The 24,376-nt window shown below is 35.8% G+C and overlaps 1 protein-coding gene across 1 annotated transcript; it reads left to right on the plus strand.

Moving 5' to 3' along the window:
* Positions 1–52: 52 nt before the first annotated feature.
* Positions 53–24,345, plus strand: LOC137387931 (testis-expressed protein 2-like). Its single transcript, XM_068074447.1, has 16 exons — positions 53–140; positions 2,833–2,976; positions 3,852–3,980; positions 5,648–5,722; positions 7,785–8,189; positions 8,873–9,048; positions 9,459–9,641; positions 10,627–10,868; positions 12,825–12,990; positions 13,855–13,990; positions 16,999–17,127; positions 17,778–17,890; positions 19,677–19,906; positions 22,109–22,195; positions 23,286–23,492; positions 24,103–24,345. Exons 1-16 carry the CDS (start codon positions 53–55, stop codon positions 24,320–24,322), a joined length of 2,730 nt encoding a protein of 909 aa, XP_067930548.1. The 3' UTR covers positions 24,323–24,345.
* Positions 24,346–24,376: the final 31 nt, after the last annotated feature.

The raw sequence follows: 24,376 nt of genomic DNA on the forward strand, positions 1-24,376 counted from the left end.
TAAGAATGCTTTAAACTTTTTAGCTAGTTCTTTAAAGGTAGCTGAGCCGATTATGCGATTATCATCCAAGTCTAGCAACGATGATTTGGTAACAACTTCTCAACCTAATAAGAATTGGCACTTGACAGCCGGTCATAGCGGTAAGTACAAACTTTCATAGCCAACTATATACTGAGGTTTAGTGTGTAGCGTTTGTATCCGTACTCCAGACTTGCTGGTTTGGATGACAATTTATAGGCTTTGCTTGTGTTTGACTTTGAGAAGCAGCCAATATGTCTTCTTTAAACTAGTAGCTCTGATTACTCAATATTTTCTGACTTGCCCAAAATCGCGTAAAGGCCTGCTGACAGCACAATGTTTTTATTCTGTTAACAGTAGCAGATATTACAGATTGCTGTTCGAATAATATTTTTGTGTAATTTCAATCAAATACCAGCTTTCTTAACGGTTTTAAGTTGAGAAAATAAACAGTATGATTTGTAATCTTCGCAAATTATCATCTAGAAACAGCTGCTATGCTATATAATTATATTAAAATTGCTTGTTTTTTAGCTAGATTTCTAAAACTTGTCCATTCAAAATTCCAAGATTTCAATTTCCATTCCAAAAAAATCCAAGATTTAGCGGATGTCTTCCTAAAATGGCTAATTTTTACGGACAATTTTTTTAAATTTCCTATTTGTGTGAAGGAAGAATGTCTTGCTAGCGCACTCCTCAAGATGTACGCAATAACCAATTGGTGTAACTCCGTTACAACTGCTCGAAAGTTAAAGTGGGCTGTATAAATATGGCGCATACTTTCTCATTATGTTTGAAATCTGCTTCAACTTGTGATATAATTATCTGCAATGTTGGCTAACCATAACAATATAACAATGTAGCATGACAACTAAATAGAGGACATTGTATAAGAATGGCAGCCAACAAAACCGTTTTGGTGTAGTAGTTCACGCATTGGCTAATCGTCGGTATTGACATTTTATAGCATATCTATGTTTTGCTAAAAAAATTGACCACCTGGTGTCGCAGATCGGAACTTTCATCGTTAGTGTTTTTGCTTTCAAAACAAGGTTTTTGTTTTCAAAACAAGGTTTTTGTTTATTTGATATTACAATCATTGCTGGAAAACAAAAGTGTTGTGATTAAACTTGTATAATTTGATGTAATTTTAAACTGATGTCAGTCAACCTTTCATTATATGTAGCGCATCCTGGTCGGATTGCGTTGCACACCTTGCCTGTTTCAAAGCATAAAGTTTTACTTTTGGGATGTTCATTTCTAAGATCTTTCCTTGCCACTCATATACTCACAAAACTTATTTTTGAGTTGAAACATCTTCTACATCAAAGTAACAAACAGTTCAAGGATTTGGCTCAGAATTTCACACAAATTTATCTGTTTTACTGGACTTACTTATTTTGGCCTGTGCGTATTAGACACACTTGTCACTGTGTGATGAATGCGTATTAGACACACTTGTCACTGTGTGATGAATGCGTATTAGACACACTTGTCACTGTGTGATGAATGTGTATTAGACACACTTGTCACTGTGTGATGAATGTGTATTAGACACACTTGTCACTGTGTGATGAATGCGTATTAGACACACTTGTCACTGTGTGATGAATGTGTATTAGACACACTTGTCACTGTGTGATGAATGCGTATTAGACACACTTGTCACTGTGTGATGAATGTGTATTAGACACACTTGTCACTGTGTGATGAATGTGTATTAGACACACTTGTCACTGTGTGATGAATGCGTATTAGACACACTTGTCACTGTGTGATGAATGCGTATTAGACACACTTGTCACTGTGTGATGAATGCGTATTAGACACACTTGTCACTGTGTGATGAATGTGTATTAGACACACTTGTCACTGTGTGATGAATGCGTATTAGACACACTTGTCACTGTGTGATGAATGTGTATTAGACACACTTGTCACTGTATGATGAATGCGTATTAGACACACTTGTCACTGTGTGATGAATGTGTATTAGACACACTTGTCACTGTGTGATGAATGCGTATTAGACACACTTGTCACTGTGTGATGAATGCGTATTAGACACACTTGTCACTGTGTGATGAATGCGTATTAGACACACTTGTCACTGTGTGATGAATGCGTATTAGACACACTTGTCACTGTGTGATGAATGCGTATTAGACACACTTGTCACTGTGTGATGAATGCGTATTAGACACACTTGTCACTGTGTGATGAATGTGTATTAGACACACTTGTCACTGTGTGATGAATGCGTATTAGACACACTTGTCACTGTGTGATGAATGTGTATTAGACACACTTGTCACTGTGTGATGAATGCGTATTAGACACACTTGTCACTGTGTGATGAATGCGTATTAGACACACTTGTCACTGTGTGATGAATGCGTATTAGACACACTTGTCACTGTGTGATGAATGCGTATTAGACACACTTGTCACTGTGTGATGAATGCGTATTAGACACACTTGTCACTGTGTGATGAATGCAAATTATCGTGAGAGTCATTTTCATACCAGCCTCTCGAGTTTGTCAAAGTTGGCGCTAACAGCTTCAATTTGGTAAAAAATAATATTTTCGTTTCTAAGACTCGGAATAATACTTGCTAAAATCAGGTTCATTGAAGTGTTGATGTATTACAATATCAAATTGATCGAAATGCTAATGTGTTGCAATATCAGATTGGTTAAAATGTTACTGTATTGCAACATCTGACTAGTAAAAATGTCTGTGTATAACAATCTCTGATTGGTTGACATATACATGTATTACAATATCTGATTGGTCAATTTGTCTGTGTATAGCCAGCAAGGAACGTTCGACTAACAAATTTAGCCAGAAGTCGATATCTTTGATTGAGAAGCCCCTGCATCGCGTCGTCAGTTCTGTTCCTCCAACTACTTCAGTTAACGACCTTGTTAATCACGATGTCCTATCACTTCCCATCAGTAAGTAAATTTCTACAGCACCACGTATTTTTAGGACTAAAAAATTTCCATTATCTAACCTATCTTAGGGTGTAAATTGATGCGAAAAACATGTTTTTGTCATAAAACACTTATGTTCTGTTTATAGAACAATATTTAGTGAAGTTTTAGATCAGCTTCAAGTCGGTTGCGCGTCGTAGGCTTATATAGCTGAAGCATAGATTCTTTTGCCAACTATGAGTTGATTTGTGTCATTCTGTACAGTAGCTTCCTTGAGTAATCTCTGTGTGAGATGCTACATGTACTCCAAATATTGTTGTCTGAATTTCTGTTCCAACTCTTGCTATTAATAGACGAATATTGAGATGCTTGTGCCCATTTCATTTAGTGTGCGCAGCCAAGATACTCTTTATCCATCAGTCAATCCCGGATGTGTAACTCTGATCACATGATCTTTTATTGCTATTGAGCTAATGGCTTCGTTAATTCATTTCCATAAACACAATTTATGGTCTCCAGTGTCGTAAAACAAAAAAGTTTAGCCATAAAAAGAGAAAGTTTCTCAGTTTCTTTATATACTCTCATAATAAGATGCACGGGTAAAGAGAGTGTTGCTGGATCGATACTGTGCTTAGACCAAGGGTCTCATTTTGCGCATTTTTCACAAAGCTATCAATAGCACTCGGTATGTTGTATCCTTTTCATTATATTGGGAGGCATAAAGTATATTGTTGGTGTCATCAATGTGATAATAAGGAATTGTTCAGAATTATGTTTCTTTTCATGATTTTAAAGTAAAACTTCACTTTTCTGGCAATGGTTACTTGATCCGTTTGTAATATTAAGCTAGCAACTTTGCGGTTCAATGGTTCAACTTTATACTTGTGTCATTACAGTTGAGCCTAGGAAAAGTTTTAGTCGCAAATCTATGAAAAAGCCGACAGCACCACGTGGCTCTATGGAATCTGTTGTATGCGGTGCTGGCGCAAAGGAGGTCGGAGGCTTGCACCAGGAAAAGAATTTTTGTAAGATATATATTATTATGGATACTTGTACCCTGACAGTCTAGCGTGTTGTGAGAGATTGTCTTGTGCCCTGGTAAAGCATCAAGCAAAAATATGTGCACAATTGTTTTCAAATGATGGAACCCAATTGATTTGGGCAGTTGTTTAGATGTCGGTCTGACATGCTGCGGGTTCGAATCCAGAATGATACAGTCTTTTTCCCATATCCTATCATGGCGACGGACGGACCGTCAGACACGACTCTTATTATAGTAAAGATTACTTTATTTTACTGATCTTTACATCCATCGACTTTTTGCTTATCTTATCTTTTTCACCACATGTCACCTTGTCGACCACAGTTGGTTAACAGTAAGCTTTGTAACCAAACTGTTCGATGAGGAGCAAGGAAAAAGTGTTCATCATGATATCGATAGATAACCATAGCTTAGTTTACCTTAGTTTGTACACCACCCAGATGCTTTGTTATAATGAAATATGTTATTCTATAAATTGATGAAGTAGTCAGTCTGAAAGGTGATCACGATTGGTTCAAACATTTCATAGTTCAAGCATCAGCTACTCTCTTGGTGATGTTAGGCGATTACCCTGTGTAGTGCGCAAAGCCGTCGCGTATTTGCTCCCATATAGCGACATTTATCGCCTAGCAAAGTGATCAAGCTCGTTTGGCTGAGCCGGTACGGTGTGTGACTGATTAGCAGGAGGGTCCGAGTTCAAATCTTTTGAGATACAGAATTGTTATTACAAAATATCTATAGCTGTACATGCCGAAAACAGACAACAAACTTTGCGAAATATATATATATAGACTAAATGAATGCCTGACTCTGCATGGATAATAAAAAACAGCTTATAAGCAGTGGGGGTAATGTAGTTCTCATTAGCTAAGTAGTGTAAGCTAGTATATGTATTGCTAAATTTGCTAATAAAGCACAGCATCGTTACATGTATTTTAATCCATATAATGACTATCTGCCGGATAAAACCATTGCACACCGTGTAGCTTAACGGGTTAGCTTGTTGCCTTGTGAACTGGTGGTTTGAAGTTCTAATCCAGTGCGAGGTTAATTTATTGTTGCTAGATTTTAATGGCTATATCTGGACATGCGCACAACACGCATTGCAAGCGCTAATTTGTACTTGGGTATTAACTGACTATCAAATTGTACCGCTAATAATTATTTTATCTTGATGACAATGATTGCATAAAGTCACTATATTTTATTTGCACTGCATTTTATACCAAGCCACCTTTTATTTTGTATAATAGAAACTTATAAGCGTTAATATGATTTCAGTTAATAATATACTGGCTTGTGAAATATACCGAGCTGCGTGCTTTGTTAATCAGAATATCATATAGTTATTTTACTTGTCACAGCGCTCATTCATCTTCACAGCTGGCTAACGCTTCAACTATGGTTGTTCCTTTGAAACACTTAAACCTGTCATAATGGTGAAGCCAAGTGGTTGTGATAAGGCAGGTTATGTCAAGGTCATAAGAGAAGCTTTCTACACCCGTAAATAGACTTTTAAAATAGAGAAAATTCCTGGGACTTTTATATGTATTTTACGGCTGAAATATATTACAAGTAAGAATGCCTTTTTCTCAGTCTAGTTTTTTTTCTATATTGCTCTCACTGTCTTGTTTTCTTGTGTATTTGTAGACCATGCGGTTTCACCATCTGCGGATGTAGTAGATGCCAACAGTAATTTTCCCAGATCAGTTTCTCAATGTTCAGGTATTTTTTAATCTATATCATAAGCAAACTATATTTAAAATGTGTATTTTAAATATGATTTGCTGCATTGTATGTATATATGTGTATATTTATTTAGTATGTATATATATTACTATTTGTATATATTTTTATATAATGTATTTATTTAATATAATTTATTTAGATATATACATATGTACGTTGATATGCATATATACTATGTAGGTTATATATGCGTATACTCTGTAGGCTATATATACGTATACTATGTAGGCTATATATATTTTATGTAGGCTATATGTATACTGCTTACTAAAATGCTTACTCGCAATTACTTTCTCATCAGGTTATACAATCAGATCCAGCTTGTGTGTAGCAGATAAATGAAGGTCAAATTTGGTGGTTTGATAATGCCTATAATAAATTGGTTATTTAGTAGCATCACTGTCAACTACAGAAGCATTAGCCACTACAAGCTAGCCAGTATGTCAATTATGCTCTTCAATGTGTTCGTCAAATCGATATTGGTGGCTGATGTAGGACTATAAAGGCGCGTTGTAAAAACGCCTTTGTCCCAGATGCTGACACAAGATTGATGAAATGCTGCAGACTATGTTTGTCCAGTTTTTTATGGCCATTATTGATGGAGTACAACATAGATTGAACCAATCACATCTCGCAATAGCGCCAAAATACAATGACGGTATATTCTGCTCTCGCAAGGCATCTGTCAAAAGTAGCATTAATATCATTAAATGTGTTTACACCAAAACGATTTAAAATCAATCGTAATTATTAGTTATTATAATTACTACATGTACATAGCTTGTAGCTACAGAGTAAGTCTCTTTTGTGTTTTTGCTGGTCAGTGGTCAAAATGGAATGGATATCGATATTGCATTTCATTGGTTGAAAAGGTGACCTATTTTGAATAGGCCGAGTTTGAGTTGGTTTGGTATAAAGTCTTCGCAAAAGTGTATTACAAATCGTAAACAGACTAGGAACTGTTCCAACTCTGACTTCCTCAGCGGAAACACAACTCCAACAAATCTTCTTGATGCACACACCGTAACACTTTGCAGCCTGGGCTAGAGATAACTCGGAAATACATTTTTCACTCGATCCTATGCCCCAGTAAACTCGGATTCATAGTTTTGTTTTGATAATGCATACTTTGGGTTTACAGGATATGGCAAAATTTCGGTGGCATTGTGTGGTATAAGATTTTAGTATGATTCCAAAGTTTCAAGTCAATAGGACTATCAGTTCTTGATATGTAACAAAAATACCAACGGCGCTTCTATTTGAACGATAAATAAAATAGAGTTGTCGACAAAAAACTAGTTCATTTTGCGCTTTCGTACTTCTGGCTTACTTAGAATTACAAAATTTTGATCGCTTCATGAGATACATGTTTTTCGCATATTTCAAGAGTTTCAAGTTGATTGGACGAGTATGTTTTGAGATGCTGCTAAAATAAGGAGGCTTTAACTGACCGAGAAACGAAAATCGGCTGCCGTCAAAGCATTAGTTTCTAATGACATACTGATTGAAATTCTTTGTAATGATGATGAAAAGGCAAGCTAACTAAAACATCAAAATAAAAAGCTTCATTTCCTCAGCAACAAGAACTTTACACGAAACAATTTGTGTTTTTATTCTTAAAAATATACACACTCTATCAGGCTCAGTTTACACCAACCATTATGTTTCTTCAATTACTTCTAAAACATTATATCTTTCAAAGATTGTAAAAAAAACTATTTGCTTTACATATTTAATTTCTGTTTTTTATCAAGTTTTACTCACTTGGAGTTTCAATATGGTATTCAGTTCAAGAGAAATTGGGCTATTCTGGAATATTCTAAGTCTTTTCTAATTCTAATACAGTCTAGGACTAGGGGCTTGCTTGTGTATACAAGGTGTGGCTTCAAAGGGTTAAGATTGTGAAGCCACACTTCTGTAAGGATTCCAGAGGTGTAGTGAGGAATTGTTTATTTGATTAATAAAGAAAGCATTTTGGTAGAAATTTACCTGTGTCATCACCCAGCTCTCACTGACTCTATACATTTGTAATAATCAGGAATACAATACTCCACCACAAAAGATGATAGGAGCTATATGAACCAGCCTCCTGAGGCAGTGCTATTCAGTGATACGCTCTCTCCTTGGGCACCAATAAGCCAGCCTCCAGTTAACCGATACGCAGCCAACAAGCGCATGGCCAGCCAGTACTCAGTCAACCAGCCTTCAGCCAATCAGTATGCAGTTAACCAACTTTTGGTCAACAAGGAAACAGTAAACCAGGGCATAGCCAACCAGGGCACAGGTACCCAGTCAACCACGCGTGTCGATGAGGCTTGGTATGACCAGGCCATAGTCATCCTGCAGTCTCTGTCATGGAGTACATTGTTTTCACTGTTCATCGCTGCCGTCTGCTTGTTGTCTATCGCTATGGTGTCATCCCTCTTCTGTGGCATACTATGCGGTAAGTTTTAAGCTCTTTCTTCAGTTTTAAGACCACTGTGTTCATTTTTTATTCATTATATTCTTTTCAGCTCTAATAAATGTGACCTAATTGTAGCACCCTGTTAAAATCTTAGTGAATCCTGCTGTTTATCCCTGTATTTTCAAGAATTATGAAAAAAAATATAATTCCTTTATAACAGCGGTGAGGTGTCAGAGTAATTTAGTGTCAGCATGAGAGAGTAATTTAGTTAGTCTGATCTCACTAACTTCTTGCTGACAGACGCCATTTGCTTTTGAAGTTATGAGCTTCATTCTCAAAAGCGAGAGTAAAGCAGCCTTCTGACAAGATGTAAAAGATACATAGATGTATACATCCTTCTGTAAAAGATGTTCATAAGTTTTAACCAATTACCTATATAAGTATTTGTTCTACGATGGCAAAATATGGCTGAAAAAGTCCTTACGTAGAATGTAACCTGCCAAGCGCTACAATACAACTGTGCTCTGAAAATGAGATTAGATTGCTGCAATTAAATTCTTAGAGAATTGGCATGAATGTACACCTGTACATACAGAGTAGTTTAGCAGTAAATCCGAGGGTATAGAAGCTATAGGGTTACTTTTATATATAGTTTATTGCCCTGCTTAGTTTGCCCATTAGTTCTGTTGCTTTGCCAAAACAGAATCCTTTTTTCGCTGCAGGTTCATTTGTGACTTACGTTTTGCTGCGTACTTACACTTGGCTGTTGAACCCTGATGTCGTGTTTGTTTACTTGCCAACCGACATAAACGGTTCACTCTACCTTAAGAATATATCACTTCATAACTTCTCACGCAACCCAAATGAGTCAACAGAGGAAAGGGTTAGGGAGTTCAAGGTGAGTGTGTGGAGGGTTTGGTAAGGTCTGGCTGATCCTTCAGTGTCAGAATAAGTAGTTCTACGGCAAACAGCAGATCGCAGCCGACGTTGTCTGAAGGGCAGAGCGTTTGACCCGCAATCGACCTTGGTATTCAAACCTCACAAAAGGTCAGGGGTGTCAAGGTCTGATTATTGAAAATTTATTGTGTGACTGTTGCCATGGTTACTTTAGTCCTAGTAGACAGCAATAAAAACCATGAAAACACTCAATCAGTATTATAGGTTGCATAGGAATTTTCTCTAAGAAAGGAGGCTAACTAAAAATTGCAGTAATATTTTACATAGAATTTATGGCTGGACTGTCATTATCATCTCTCTCTTTCTCTCTTATATATTGCTCAGTGTTGGGAAAGTTTTCCTATTCTTTAGGGTTGGATGAACTTGTTAGAGTCAGAAGACTATGACCCGCACTCATATCATATATCCAATACAGAAACAGTTCTTGTCATCCTCGAGGGGACAACTCTTCGCATGAAGAAGCCTCTAGAAAAAGACATTCCCAAACGGGCAGTGTGGAATGAGGCTGTACACAGCACCGCATTTGTTCAACAGGTAAGTAACTTGAAGGAATCCATGTGTTATCTTGAGTAGAGTTCATATTGGACTAGCAGTCAGCCTAGAGTTGCATGGGAGGTGTTTCCTTTTTAATCAAATATTGCGCAGCACGCGTGTAGAACATTACTGTAGAACTTTATTGAATTACGTTACGTAATGTAAAGAAAACCAAAAGAAAAAAGTGTTTAAGAAAACCAGACAGATTTTCGAAACGCAATATTTTTGGCGACTAATGGATGTGAAGTTTGCATGAAGTAATGCTGAATGACATACATACGCGTAAGTTCGCTCTTTCATCAGGTACTTGCTGAGCTATCTTAACAAACTCGAGTCGGACAGTGTGAATATAGTCATTAAAAACACACATGAGTTCACTTCTGTCCTGAATAGCAAATCAAGATTTTTTACAGATATTCTAAAAATTTTAATATTTTTTACAATTAAATCATCCTAGTCATATAAATTGTATTGGTTATTTATTCACCCTCAAGAGGTGGCCACAAATTTAGCCAAAGTGAAGTTTCAACGTTTGAAGCCCGTTTGGAGGAAGCAGTCATATTGCTAGAGCCAAAACTAGCAACTGGACAGTTTTGGACATGCTCAAGTCGGTTGTTCACATTTGATAGGAGAATAAAATGTTAGGGCACTAATTCTTCTTATTTCCTCACAAACGATCGATTCAATGATTATTTAGAACACAAAAAATGTAATTGCGCCATCATCAGATAGGAAACAGAACAATGTTTATGCATTGAGTTCACTTCTGGTTCATATCTTTGCACTTTACATGCTTTCGGTGTTTTCATAGGATGTGTTTCCTTCGGAAATTTCAGATATTTTTTATGTGTAGTGAGTTTTAAGGATAGCTTTGGTAACCCAATGAAAAGTGATTATTACTAGCTACATATAAATGGAACAGTTTTATGTCACTTCTAGTAAAGTCTGTTTCGTTAGCAAGTCTGTGATTTCTCTTGTTGCACAGCTTCAGGTAGAAATGACGAACTTTTTGGTGAATCTGAAACCAGAGAGCTTATCGCATTCTCGGATCTACAGTAAACGGTTTCCTATTTGTCTTACCAACAAGAAATGGCTTACATCCAATGAGGACAGCTTTGAGGGCTCCCTCTTCCATAGCCAGGAGAGGAGGACCAACAGCAATTTTGGTCTCAAAGCAATTTTTCTTTTTGCCAGGACAAATAAGGAAAAGGAAGAGTGGTATAGAAGGTGAGTTATGTCTCTAAGTTTCCATGCTTTGTATGGATTCGGAGTTGCCTACTGCTGACGGATTCACACCCTATCGTTTTAAAGATTCAGAGGTTCACTATAGATCTTTCCAAGAATGCGATGTATCCTTAAAAACAAAACTGGTTAAAGTAGATTCATTTTCGGGTCAAGGTTACTTTTCAATTTTTTAGTCAACTAGTTGCACTAAAAAGTAATTATTTCATCGTCATTGTATGAGCAGCCCATCCTTGGCATGTAAATGTTCATGTAAAGGCAAAAACTCAAACAAAAGCAATAGTGAGTAGCAGTAACACGTTTATATAGCAGAGACCAGCGTGGTTGTGGGCTGAAACTATTTTACCTCTACTGGGGAGAGTATTATCAATTTGAATCCATCAGCAGTGAGTGTTTCCATGATGTCAAAGCTCATGATGTCCGAGTACTCTAACAGCAAATACCTTTGCATTGATTTAACGAAGTAAAATGGCATTACGATGCGCGCCGATGCTGTAAAATCCGAATGCTTTCAGATTTTACCGTTTCTATGATTCGGAGTGGAAGCAGCTCCAAACCCATTTGAAGCATAGAAACATACTGTTTATTTTTCTGCCAGCAACTGAAAATCTCAGCCTTGAGTTGTGTACAGTCATCTTAGTGTAATCTCTTTAGCTACTGTTGTATTATTGTACAATACTGTTGTATTGTTGTACAGTACTGTTGTATTATTGTACAGTACTGTGGTATTATTGTACAGTACTGTTGTAGTATTGTACAGTACTTTTGTATTATTGTACAGTACTGTTGTATTATTGTACAGTACTGTGGTATTATTGTACAGTACTGTTGTATTATTGTACAATACTGTTGTATTATTTTACAGTACTGTTGTATTATTTTACAGTACTGTTGTATTATTGTACAGTACTGTAAGCAAGAAATTCATGAAAACCAATCAAAAATGTCAGAACAGCTCTCACTATATCATGTGATCATGTGATGTCATAACTCTAATAGTGCAACATCTGTAAGCAACCCAAAATACAATGGCTCCTTGTAGTATCACATCTGGAAGCTATTGTAGCATTAAAAACGAACATACACAAAATTTTAATTGTTTTTGTCAGAAAGTATTGGTATTTTTCTATCATTTTTGATTGTTTTTGATGTTTGAAGTGATCTGACTGCCAGGATGTTTTTAGATTAAAATCGATGAAACTTGGTCACGGTTAAAATGCTCAGAGATGCGTAGCGCTGCAACTGAAACGCAACAGGTGATATTAGCCTTAGCAAATAGTGACATCATTTTGCACATTTCTTCTAATGTTTTAACCTTGATCAAGTTTTGTCGTTCTTAATCTTGAAACATCCTGGTAGTCAGACCACCTCACACACCGAAAACAATCTCAAATGATGGAAAATTCCCAACACTTTGATAAAATCTACTAAAGTTTTGTGTAAGTTCATCTCTAAATGTACTTTTAACGAAGCTGATGTTGGCGAAGGTTTACTATGAGCAATCAATGTCTATAAACTAGAAGTTATCTTCTGCAATTGCAATAACTCTATTGTTTAAAAGCTTGCTTAATTGTTAGTGATGTCCTTTAACACAAGCTGTCCTTCCTTAATGATTCGCATCTATGTATCAGTCTGTAAGGTTTTAAGAAAATTGCTTGAAAAAGTTTCTGCGGGTTCCAATATAGCTATTAGAATTTGAGACCTTTGACCTCATTTGCTAGTTTTAAGGTTGTGTCAAGGTCGTGTCACAAAATGGGTAAGTAATTTGGTTGCGAGAGCAGCTTTCCCGTCTTTGAGGCTGTCAACTATGTGATAGTGTTATAGCTATCTCACTACAGTGTGTTACAACTAACCCTATCCCACACCATTAAATTAAGGTCTAGTGTTATCTGTTGCACATACTGAAAAGGTATGCAGACGTTTGCTTTTGTTTTAATGAAGGTTGGAGCAGGCAAGTCGTGGCTTTCCCATAACAACTATGGGCATTGAGCTACAGAGACTCTGCTTGGAGCAGGAAAAGAAAACTGCAAATGAGGCGTCAGACAAGGCTCCATCAAGTCTGTCTGTGACAAAATTGCTCAACAAAAAATTTTCTACTCGAAAACAGGTATGTCATGATAGAGAATCTTTGACATAGCATAAGTTTTAGAATATTCAGGAGTTCCAAGGAGATAGTTTTCTGCTATTAGCTGTAAGCTTGGCATTCCCCAGGATTTTTTTCATTTTCAATGAGATAGTTCGAGAGTCATGAGAAGTTCATCAGGTTTCTGATTGGCTTAATCTAAGTGTCTCAACACATAAGAGACACCGTGCTTCTTTCAGAGCTGCCGGCTGGCTCGTGGTCATTTACAGCCAAACTATCCAGACCCATTTTTATCAAGTTTTTCACATCCTAGATAATAGATTACTCAATTTTTTATCAATGAAATAACAAAGTTAGTTATGTATAACATAATACATATAAATACATTTATTTTTGTTGATAAGACTTAGTTAATTACTAGCTAAGTACTAGCTAGTTACTAGTTAAGTACCAGCTAAGTATTAGTTAGGTACTAGTTGAGTAACTAATGAATACTACCTAAAGGACTTGTGTTTTCTACTTACAATTCTCAGCTCGGTTTTGTGTTTGTTGTTCAAGTTTGCTGAGCAAATCCAAAAATGTCACCGATCACTTGTCAAGCTGTCATGGCATCTCTTTTTTACTCGATGTCACTGTTTCAAATCACAAATGGCTAGTTTGTCTGTGAAGTTAACAAAAACGTTAGCTTAACGTTAGTGTTACTCACTACCAATGTTTGGCTGGACCGAAAGAGTTTTCAAGTTGAAGCTTCTAGATGATTCCTACTGTAGAAACAGATGCTGTTGGGCAGAGACCATACAGAGTTGTTAATAGATGATTCCTACTGTAGAAACAGATGCTGTTGGGCAGAGACCATACAGAGTTGTTAATAGATGATTCCTATTGTAGAAACAGATGCTGTTGGGCAGAGACCATACAGAGTTGCTAATAGACTACATGAAGTACATGGCTAATGTGATTGCTAAAGGTTCTTTTGTAGATACAAAGGAAACAGCTCAAACAGTTGTTAGCGATCCTGGAAAAGGTAAAAGCACTATTTTTGTTTATTTGATTTAAGACTTCATCAAATATTTGTTTCTGTTCCAAAAGCACATATAAAAGTGGCAGCACTGCAGCTGTCCTCTTGTGCTGCCACTGTTCATACGCAGTTAAAAAGGAACTTACACAAAATTTGAATAGATTTTATCAGGAAGTATCGATATTTTTCTCATCTGCGATTGTTTTTGATCGGAATTACGGTGCTCAGGATCAAGCGAAAGTTTGATTATGAGGTCTTTTAGTTGCACTTCGACAAAGAGACCGACCGACAGCATAGAGACTCATAACACTCCAACTTGGACGCGGTAGCCGATATTAATATTGAGAGAGAGGTAATAGTGATACTTGTCACCTCACTTCAGCACCTATTTTTCTTTTGGCCATTTTAATCATTTTATTATAAATTTTAACCTTGACACACCCTGGCAGTTAGATCGCCTCAAACATCAAAAACAATTACCAATGTTAAAAAAATATCAATGCTTTCTGATAAAATCTACTAAAATTTTGTGTAAGTTCATTTTTAAGCCTTAGGACTTTAGCTTAAGGACTTTAGAACAGAGGTGCAAGCGTGGCGATGCGTAGGCTCGTAGTTAAAGGTGGTGGTAGAGATAAGTACAGTTACTTACTTTAACTTCTACTAGGTGAAGTTTAAACTAACTTAACCTTTGTACTTTGTAGTACTTTTAGTTTTACTTTGAATGTTTAAATATCTCTAGCTTCTTTCTTTTCACTTATTAAACTTCGATCTTTGAAGCAGCTCCGAGTGTCGCATGATGGGAACAAGGTAAAGAAGCAATGCATTTAATAACATGCGTAGTCTATTAAATTAGGAAACCGAGTGATTTTCACTCTATTTGAAGTTGTCTACTCTTTAATATATGTTAAATTAATTTATCTATACAGCGTCAGGCTTGAATGGTAGCATGCCTTTTACGTCTTACGCCTTGTTATCGGAAAATGCTGTTACCCGTTACCTTTACTAACTATTCAAAGGCTTGCCTGATATTTTTTTGTAAGAAAAACGATGTGTTTAATGTTTACCAGTAAAATCAACATTTTTAACCCAAGTTTTGTAATGAAAACACCGAAAGTACAAACACGCTTTCCCGTAATATTTTCTTCACTCCAGTTAGCATTGTCCTATACTCGGTTACTCAGTTGATAGCTGAAAAAAGAAGCCATCTTTTTCAATAGCTATAGCAGATCTTTTTCTTTTGTAAATCTTCACCCGGATGGTAAACTTGTGTTGCTAAGGATTGTTACCAATGACTCACTGGCTAGGGAAATCCCTATGTAAAGAGGCAATGCTATTGGCTAGAATATTTTGGCAACTTCCCAAAGGTGGTCAAGACATTGTATTCTGAAAACCTTAGTTGACTGATCGTTTTGAAAGATTCTTTCTACATAAACTTCATCATTGAACTAACACATAGAACAAACATAGAAGGGTGAATAATAAATATTATATATCATCCCAATCAGGTACACATATGATACTGTATCTTAGTATCATACTATATCATACTACTGTAAGACAGTATATACCTGATGTACTAGGTGTATAGTCTCCTGAGTAATGTATATACCTGGGACACTCTTCTATCCATGCAAATTTCAGTGTTTGTCAATTGGATGTAAAGTTTTAGCGATAAAGTTTTAGGAACAAAAAATCCACTTGGATTTGAACTCAGGATCTCCAGTTCTCTGGAAAGGCGTACTACCCACTACACTACGCATCCAATGGCGCTGCTTATGAATAATCGCTCGCATACTTATGCAGCGCTTGCAAAAATACTAGCATAATGCTAGCATACTAGCATGACGCGTAATGTCATGACGCGTAACGTCATGACGCGTAACGTCATGACGCGTAACGTCATGACGCGTAACGTCATGACGCGTAACGTCATGACGCGTAACATCATGGCCTCACGGCTCTCATTATCATAAAGATTTAGTATAGTTCAAGTTACTAGCTTAAGTCACTTAATTTCATTAGCTGATTATTTTATTACCCGTGCACCATCGGGCATTCAGCTAGTACAATTTATAATGTTTTAGGTATATACTGTGTGATATACCTAGTATACTATATCATACATATCATGTATGATGTCACGTCTTATGTAGGTCCTGTATAATCATACATAGGAAGCTATTTCATTAAAGTTCCTGTTGAATAATACATTTTTATTGGGTCATTTATTTCATTGATATCTTAAATTTTTAAGAAAAATTTAAGATATCAAACTATTGAAACTACATTTTAGCCTTAGTTTTTCACAGAGCTGCAGGGCGTAGGGCAACGATACGTACTTTAGCTCTGCAGTTCAACTATAGCTAATGTTCAGGCCAGTGTAGGCTGCTTGAAATCTGGCACTTGTATCATTAGATCATGAGTGGCTGGTCTCTATCTTAAACGATAGCAAATACTTGAATCAGGGCAGAAGATCATCGGCCTTACTAGTTTCAAGGCTTAGTTATCTTCTATTTTATTTAAAACACGATTAGAGGCTATGCTATTTCAAGGCTATGTTATAGAGAGAGCAAACAACTTGTAATGCGCTATTTTATCATCATTGTAAAATGATTAATTAAAGTTGTATATTTCTTACGCTTCTCTTGCTTGTTATAAAATTGGTTTGTGTTTTTACTATTCGATGCTTTGGTGGCAAGCTTAGAAAGCTTATGCCAGGCTGGCAGAGTATCACTTGCTCTTATGAATGTGAATATAGAGGTGGTAGAGTTGTGGAGGTGTCCAACTGTAGTTAAAAAGGCCGAGTTTCACTTATTCTTATGAGTGTGAATATAGAGGAGGTAGAGTTGTGGAGGTGTCCAACTGTTGAATATTATTATAGTAGTTCCCAAAATTACAAGAAATTTATTGCTATGAAAGTTGATAGGTCTAGCAGATTACACATGTCTTTACTATAACCAGGCCGTGAAGTCATCTGCGCGTGCAAAGTGATATTCTGGTTTGTGCTTGTTCAGAGTCAAAGGTCTCAGACAAGACTAGCGTTTCTCTGAAAAAAGCAAAAAGTAAATCACCGCTAGAGTATCGTTCAATCGCATCTCACGTTGAACCACAGGAAGCAGTTTCTATCTCTGACTGCGACACAGGTGCGTCAATCTTTGCTCTTGTATTTTCACTGAATTAAAAATTTTTAAGTCACAATATGTTTTGTTAGTGATTTGAACTTATTTTTGTTTTGTTTCATTTTCAGCTTTTGTAACACATAGTATTCATTCATTGTGTGCACTTTCGCTTGTGTCTGACTTTAGTTCTTATGATTGATCTACCTAATTTGGCACATAAATCATAAAACAGCTATCAATGAAGACCTTACACTCCAAATATAGCTACAGATTGAACAGAGTTGACCAAAGCCTTGTGCATTTGTGTATCAAGTTTCCAAATGTTGAAAACTCAGAGTTTAAATAGTTCAGAATTTTTACCAAAAAGTTTATCTACAGGTAGCATGCTAAATCAGTAGATATTTGACTTTCTAAAAAAACATTATTCTATAGAATAATGATTCATTCAGCATTTTAATACTGTCACCATTTCTCATACGTTTATTATCCGTGCTACATTCATCCATGTGACTGCTGCAAGCACTTACCATCACTCGCCTAAATGGTCATACTTACTGTCAATCATAATTCACTATAATCATATGTCATCACTTGTTGCTGTAGTTATGATCTCATATCACTTAATGCGTTTGCTATGATAACATGTTGTTTTTTATAATGAGTTTTTCCTTCAGGTACCATGTGGATTAATGCCTTACTGCAAAGAATCTTTTTTGACTTTTTCCGTGAGGGATATTGGAGGCATAAGATGCAGGTGAAGCTGCAGAAAAAACTGGATAAGATAACTGTAAGTGAAAAGAAAGGCAGATTTGTAACTACTGAAGCTTATGTGCTTTTATATCTTTTATATTTAGGTGCATCAAAGAGGACAATTTAAAGATTGGCTTGCAACAAAATTCACATTACAGTTATTTGGTATCAAAAGATTCACCATGTCTTACTCTGTTGTGTTGTAAGTGCCAAATATGTGGAAATGTGATTACAAGCTCTTAAAAGCTCAAAAATCAAAAACTGCCGTAGATTGGAATCTCTTTATTTCGCTGGCGTGTTCATTACATTTGGTAATTGTTTTGTCACGTGATGTTCTCACGTGAATTGAAAGGCCAATAAAAGGATCAATATGAAACTTCTCGTAGCACTAGTTTATGACAAACACTTCGGGTTTTACCATAGACCCGTATCAAATATAGATGCTCGCTATTTTACAGTTTCGTTTCGGCTTGATCTAATCTTCAAGTCGTAATCTGATCATGTGACCCAATACTTCGCAAATAATTTTTGCAGCACTTTTCGATTATCACAGGTGACCAACAGGTTCGTCATGATTATTTGACAATGATATGTACTCTTTCGAGCTAAGGTTAAAAAATTAAACGAATTTCTGCGGTAAGTTATAAGATATCAGTGCTAAAAGTGACTGCATTACAATGATGATAAAACAGACGCGTAAGAACAATAGACATGGTTTTATTGAATGCGTGAAGTACATTTGTGAAAATATTTTGACGAATGAGGTTGCATGAAAGTGTAAACAGAAACCATCTTGTAACAACTACGTCCCATTTGAGCCGTTTTGGAAAGAGAATCCAAACTACGGCGGTCTCTTGTGGCTGCGATTAACTGTTCGTTTTTGAGCTTTTAAGAGCTTGTAATCACATTTCCACATATTTTGCACCTACAACACAACAGAGTAAGACATGGTGAACCTTTTGATATCAAATAACTGTAATGGGAATTTTGTTGCGAGTAAACTTTTAAGTGAAGTTCATGCCCATGTATTTTTCTAGGAGTTGTATTCTCTTTATCTATTCAGGGGAGGCAATTCAAGAAAACTAAAATAGCATTTTTGGTTAGCTGAGTTTTTCTGATAGATATCTGCCATTCTAAAGATTTTTTAAACAGGCTTTAGGTGGTTTTTATTTTAGCTTCTACCTAATGGTTTTAATTTTAGGATTTGCGCGCTTTTGCATTTTTTATCTACAGGGTTATACCTTATTCTTAATGAATTAGTATTACTATGGTTCTTAATAATTCTGAAAACACCATTTATTTGTATTTGCAGTTTTTGAATGATTCCTTTTAGTCTTATTATTCAAGGTGAAATGTTCCATTCAATTGTTATCACATCTATCCATCATGACTCAGTATTAAAAGTTTATGCAAGAGAAGACAAACTCTGGACAAGCTCTATTAGAATTTTCCTCCTCATTAGTTCCCACTTTTTAGCATTCTTAAAGCTGGTACTAAAATTGTAGCGTCTTTTTGTCTTGGTGATTAGTTTTTTTTAACTGAAAATAACTGTAACCTCCTACGGAAAATAAAACAGCTATCCCTTTGCATAGTTATACAATAAATGTATTAGTTACCAGATATTGCATTTTGAGAAATTTATTTTACATACAGTAAATCACACTTACATGTAATATGGGACTGAGTTGTACATAATAGCATACCTAATGGTTTATAAAAGCATATCATTACCCTACACATCTCTACTTAGCCTTTGTTCCTATACATATTGTAACTAACAAAGTTGCACAACACTTTATACACTTTTTACTTTCTCGGTACAGCTGCCTTTCTATCTTGGCCCGCTTATCATCGACAAATTTAGCCTGGGTACCAGCTTGCCTTTGCTCAAGCGCATCGGCCAGCCATACCTGTCTGATGATGGTCTCTGGGTAGACAGTGAACTCGGCTACAGTGGTGGTGCCTGCATGACTATTGAAACAAAAATTAACCTCAATGTTCTCAAAAATGAAGAGAAGAAGCTAGAAAAAACAAAATCGTCAAACAACCAATCGTAAGAGTTTATCTCCTTGCTACAGAGATGTATTGTCTCCTCTTGTGAAAGATAATCTTATGCATGTTAGCTTTTTCATTCTCTGCATGACTAACTGTAAGAATTCTACCTTATTGTTATGACAATTTGTTGTCTCCTCTTGTGATAGACAACTCCAAGCATTAGCTGTCTCAATCTCAGCCCTATTTCGCAGTTATTCAGTTTGATGTGCAATCATGAAGATTTAGATGGTAAAATGTTGTGCAGTATTTTTATTATAAAGAAATACTGCGCAAAATGTAAGGCGATGAGCTGCAACAAAAAATATTGATTTTTGTAAGCAAACTTATGAAAATATATATATATATATATACATATGCATATATATATATATACACATGCATATATATGTATATAGCATATATTGTCTGTATATATATATTTATATTATAAATTAATATTATAAATTATATTATAATTTTACATGTATATATATAAATTTAAACACCACTTCTATTTGACCACTACCTTGACTATCTTTGATCTTTATGAACCCATAATATCAAGGGACCAGTAGAAAAGTGTCCACAAAATCGTATTAATAATGAATCGTTTACATCAATAACAAATAATTCTCTCGTTATCCAACTCCAACTGTCTCAGGTTGATAGTACTTCTTTGTTTAACGCGCTCTTGATGTTTTGAAGTACATGTATACAAAAACGGTTTGCATTTATGATTGTACAAAGGTTATGTTTAGCGAGCAAAACTTCTACGCGTTGCATTTGTGCCTAGTGCAATGCGTAAAAGTTTTGTTTAGCCAAAAAATTGTTTTGGACGCTAATATCAACCAGTTATGCAGTGCAGAAGAAGACTTGAGGTCAGAAGACATGGTGGAAGGTATTGGACAACCAGTAGATGTTCGTTCCATCGAAAGCAGCAATCAAAACGCAGCGATCTGAGCAACCGATGCAAATATTAATGTTTTAAAAACGTCAATTTTTTTTTCTGATCTTACTATTGAACGATGCCCGTAACTCCTTTTCTATTGCACATAAAAAGCTAGTTTTGTCTTAAACCTGTAGCAAACATTTTAATGAGTGTAACAGGCGTTTATGCAACATATAATTGTAATATATATTGGTTAATATAGATGTAAAATAAAAATGTCTTCTAATTTCAAATGAAATAAAAATTGAAAGCTCGAACAATTTGTAAAGCAGAACACAGGCTATCATATCATCGTAGGTTAATTTCAAGCAATAGATATTAACTGGTAGAGATATTTATTGATTTCTCAATGCATATTTATTAAGAGATCTTTGACAAGTTGGAGGTAAGTTAGCAGATTTATTGCATCCAAAAAGTTTAATATTGTTCCACTGAAAAACAGGGCAAAATATAAGCGAGATTTGCTACGCCCGTTATAGGACTAAATTTGTCTTTCGAAAATTCTGACGAGCCATTTGAAAAATACAACGCCAACCTCTATTTGAACACCGCCTCTAATTGACCGCTTCTATAGAGGAAGGGTCAAAAAATAAAGCTCTATGGCGTTCAATTAGAGCTTTTTCGGTGTGTATATATATATGCCACCGGAAACACTATGTCATTGTTAGTCTACATTGGACATTCATAGCACTGACTTCTCCGTGAGGTTATTTTTATGGTTTCGGTTTTAAATTATGATTATGCTAATTTCACTTTTATTATACACATGGCACACAAATATGAATATCTACAGGAAAGATTGTAAAGTGTGGTTTTAATTACAAAAACCACAAATACCCACAAACTTTTAAGATAACTGCTTTATTCATTAAAGGATCCTTCGTATGAACTGTTAATAGAAAAATCAATTTACGGACAACTTACTTAAAAATGCATACATAAAGGGGTAAATCTTTGTAAGGAAATATACAGCACAGATTCGAGCATTCAATCATGAAAACACCTTGCATTTCTCTCTTTGACTTAGCAGTTTTTGTTCATATGTGGTGGGCCACAATGGCAGAATGTTATGAAGTCATGTATCAAACCATGCGTTGGAGATACCCTTCATAGGAGTCGCGATTCCTTTAAAACCAATCCCGGTTTAAGGAGTAAGAGAGTATAAGTAAAAATCTAGTGTCTGTAGATTGTAGTGTCAAGTTGTTCAACATCAGTCTGTAATTTTTTTAATAAATTAATTTACTGACTCGAACATAAATTCTGTTCAACCAGAGCCCTTGGAAGATCTAAGGACAGCCATTCAGAGGAGTCATCTAATAGCAGCGCAGAGAGTGTCCCTCCTGCTAATCCTTTACAGTTGTGAGTTACTTTTTTTACCTCCGCATTATCTATGTGCCACAACATGAATAATGGTTTATAAATGGCTCATCAGGTCACATGTTTGCATGCAAACTCCTGAATCTGTGCTCTGTTTATAAGAGATATGTTGTGACACTTGGCGGGGATGCTGCAGCCATTTTCTGTAATAATCTGTGATAAAGTAGTAACTGTTAGAGGCAATGATCACAGAATTAACGAACGATGTTTTATCGACAGCGGGTATAGTTAATGTATGTTGCACTGAAAAGATCGATGGTGAGAAAAGACCATTTTTAACCGCTATAAATGCTCATGTAAATGGTAGAATGTTAAAAAACTGAGAAATTGTTAAAAACATTTACCAAAAACTCATCTATTGGCCAGTTATACAACAGCCAATCAGTATACACCCTAAATAATGGCATTTATGTTCGTTTATTGTTACTAGAACCGGGGTGTTCTAGTCGGTCGTGAGAGAGTGTCAGGTGGAATAAAATACGTACAATTAATCTGATATGCTGGAAGGCGGATGATTAGTCCAGGTGTAAGAGTTTAGGGATGTTAAGTCGAATGTCATGAGTTCAAATCCCGTATGATGCGATCTTTTTCTCAACCTCCAATCATGGCTTCGGAAAGATAAATAAACGGACACGGCTCTTATTATAGTAATGATTATAGCAAAGATTGAAAAGTTATTTTTGTATAAGAGAACAAAGTATTTACCAGATATCTCTCTCTCTCTCATGTGTTATGTAGCTTTTGGCGATTGTATTTGATTGTCAGCAGAAAACAATTGACTGAATTAATAATATACCTAGTGAATTGGTTTAATGCATAAGTTTTGAGATTGGAATGCCAACTAGCCAATGGCTTACAGCGTTACTTATGGCGGTGGCCAATTACCGAAACTGTATCACTAGCCTAAGTAGGCCTTAAAACCACCCGCTTTCATCAGTACAAGCTCGTTTTTATCATAAAGTACATGTAATGTTGAAATTCGATCAACACTCACAGTTTGAAGTGTCTCTGGCTATTCCACCATCAATTTAGCTTAGACACTTTACTACCTAAAATGCATTATTTCTTTCAGAGACCCCAAGAAGGGAGAGCACCCGGTAACAAAGTTCTTCAATAGCTTAAAAGATTCCAGATACTTCCAGAAACTTGCTGATACTAAAATAATTAAATCAGCAATGGACAGAGTCAGCAAAACTCCATTGAAGCTCTCTGTGGAGGTGAAGTATATCGCTGGCTTGTTTAGTGTCAGCATTCCTCCTCCGCCTACTGACCGGATATGGTGAGCGCAGTGGAGACACTCCATCTTTAGAAGTCAGCATTATATTGCATTTTGTACATTATATTAGATTAAATATGTTTCCATATTGTATTATGTACATTGTATTAGATTAAATATGTTATTATATTGTATTATCTGCTCTATATTATACGATATGTAAAATATTGCAAGCTCCATTTTATACCGTACTATATATTATAAATAATGTTTTTATTATATTGTACTACATGTATAGTAGGCCTATATTGATATTGTATAGTGTATTGATTATTTCCGTAGTTGTACGGAGTATCCAAAGGTTTGTCTGGTTGTTTAACCGCAATTAAAACAATGAGTGTTTTATTTTCAGCGTGATCAAGTTTTATCAATTTTAATCTTGAAACATTCTGGTAATCAAATCATCTCAAACATCAAAAACAATTGCAAATGATAGAAAAATACCGACACTTTCTGATAAAATGTACTAAAGTTTTGTGTGAGTACATCCTTACCTACTGGTTTGCACTTTCAACTTTTATTCCATCTTTTATTCCATAAAAACCTTTAGACTAAGGGCTATCTATAACATCAGTTTGTTTTAAGAATTCTCCTGACATACTTTTTACCTCAGGTTTGGTTTCCGGAAAGCTCCAGAATTGATTCTTACGGCTACACCAATCGTAGGAGCTAAGTCAGTGAATTTAGCCAAACTGTCACAATGGATAGAAGAGAAATTGACGGCAGAGTTTAATCGAGAGTTTGTGATACCAAATATGATCGACCGGCAAGTGCCGCTCATGTGCGGCAACTATGAGCCACCTCAAAATAAGACGACCCGTCAACTCGAATAAGAGCAGTGAACCAACTACTAAAATGGTCAATTGATAGAGGATTGTGTTTGTATA

The sequence above is a fragment of the Watersipora subatra genome, chromosome 2, assembly GCF_963576615.1.
Source record: "Watersipora subatra chromosome 2, tzWatSuba1.1, whole genome shotgun sequence".
Taxonomy (NCBI): Eukaryota; Metazoa; Bryozoa; class Gymnolaemata; order Cheilostomatida; family Watersiporidae; genus Watersipora; species Watersipora subatra.

Coding starts and splice junctions, on each gene's coding strand:
- LOC137387931 (XM_068074447.1), top strand. CDS start 53: ATGCGATTATCATCCAAGTCTAGCAACGATGATTTGGTAACAACTTCT. Junction 141..2,832: donor CTTGACAGCCGGTCATAGCG/GTAAGTACAAAC, acceptor GTCTGTGTATAG/CCAGCAAGGAACGTTCGACT. Junction 19,907..22,108: donor AAATCGTCAAACAACCAATC/GTAAGAGTTTAT, acceptor CTGTTCAACCAG/AGCCCTTGGAAGATCTAAGG.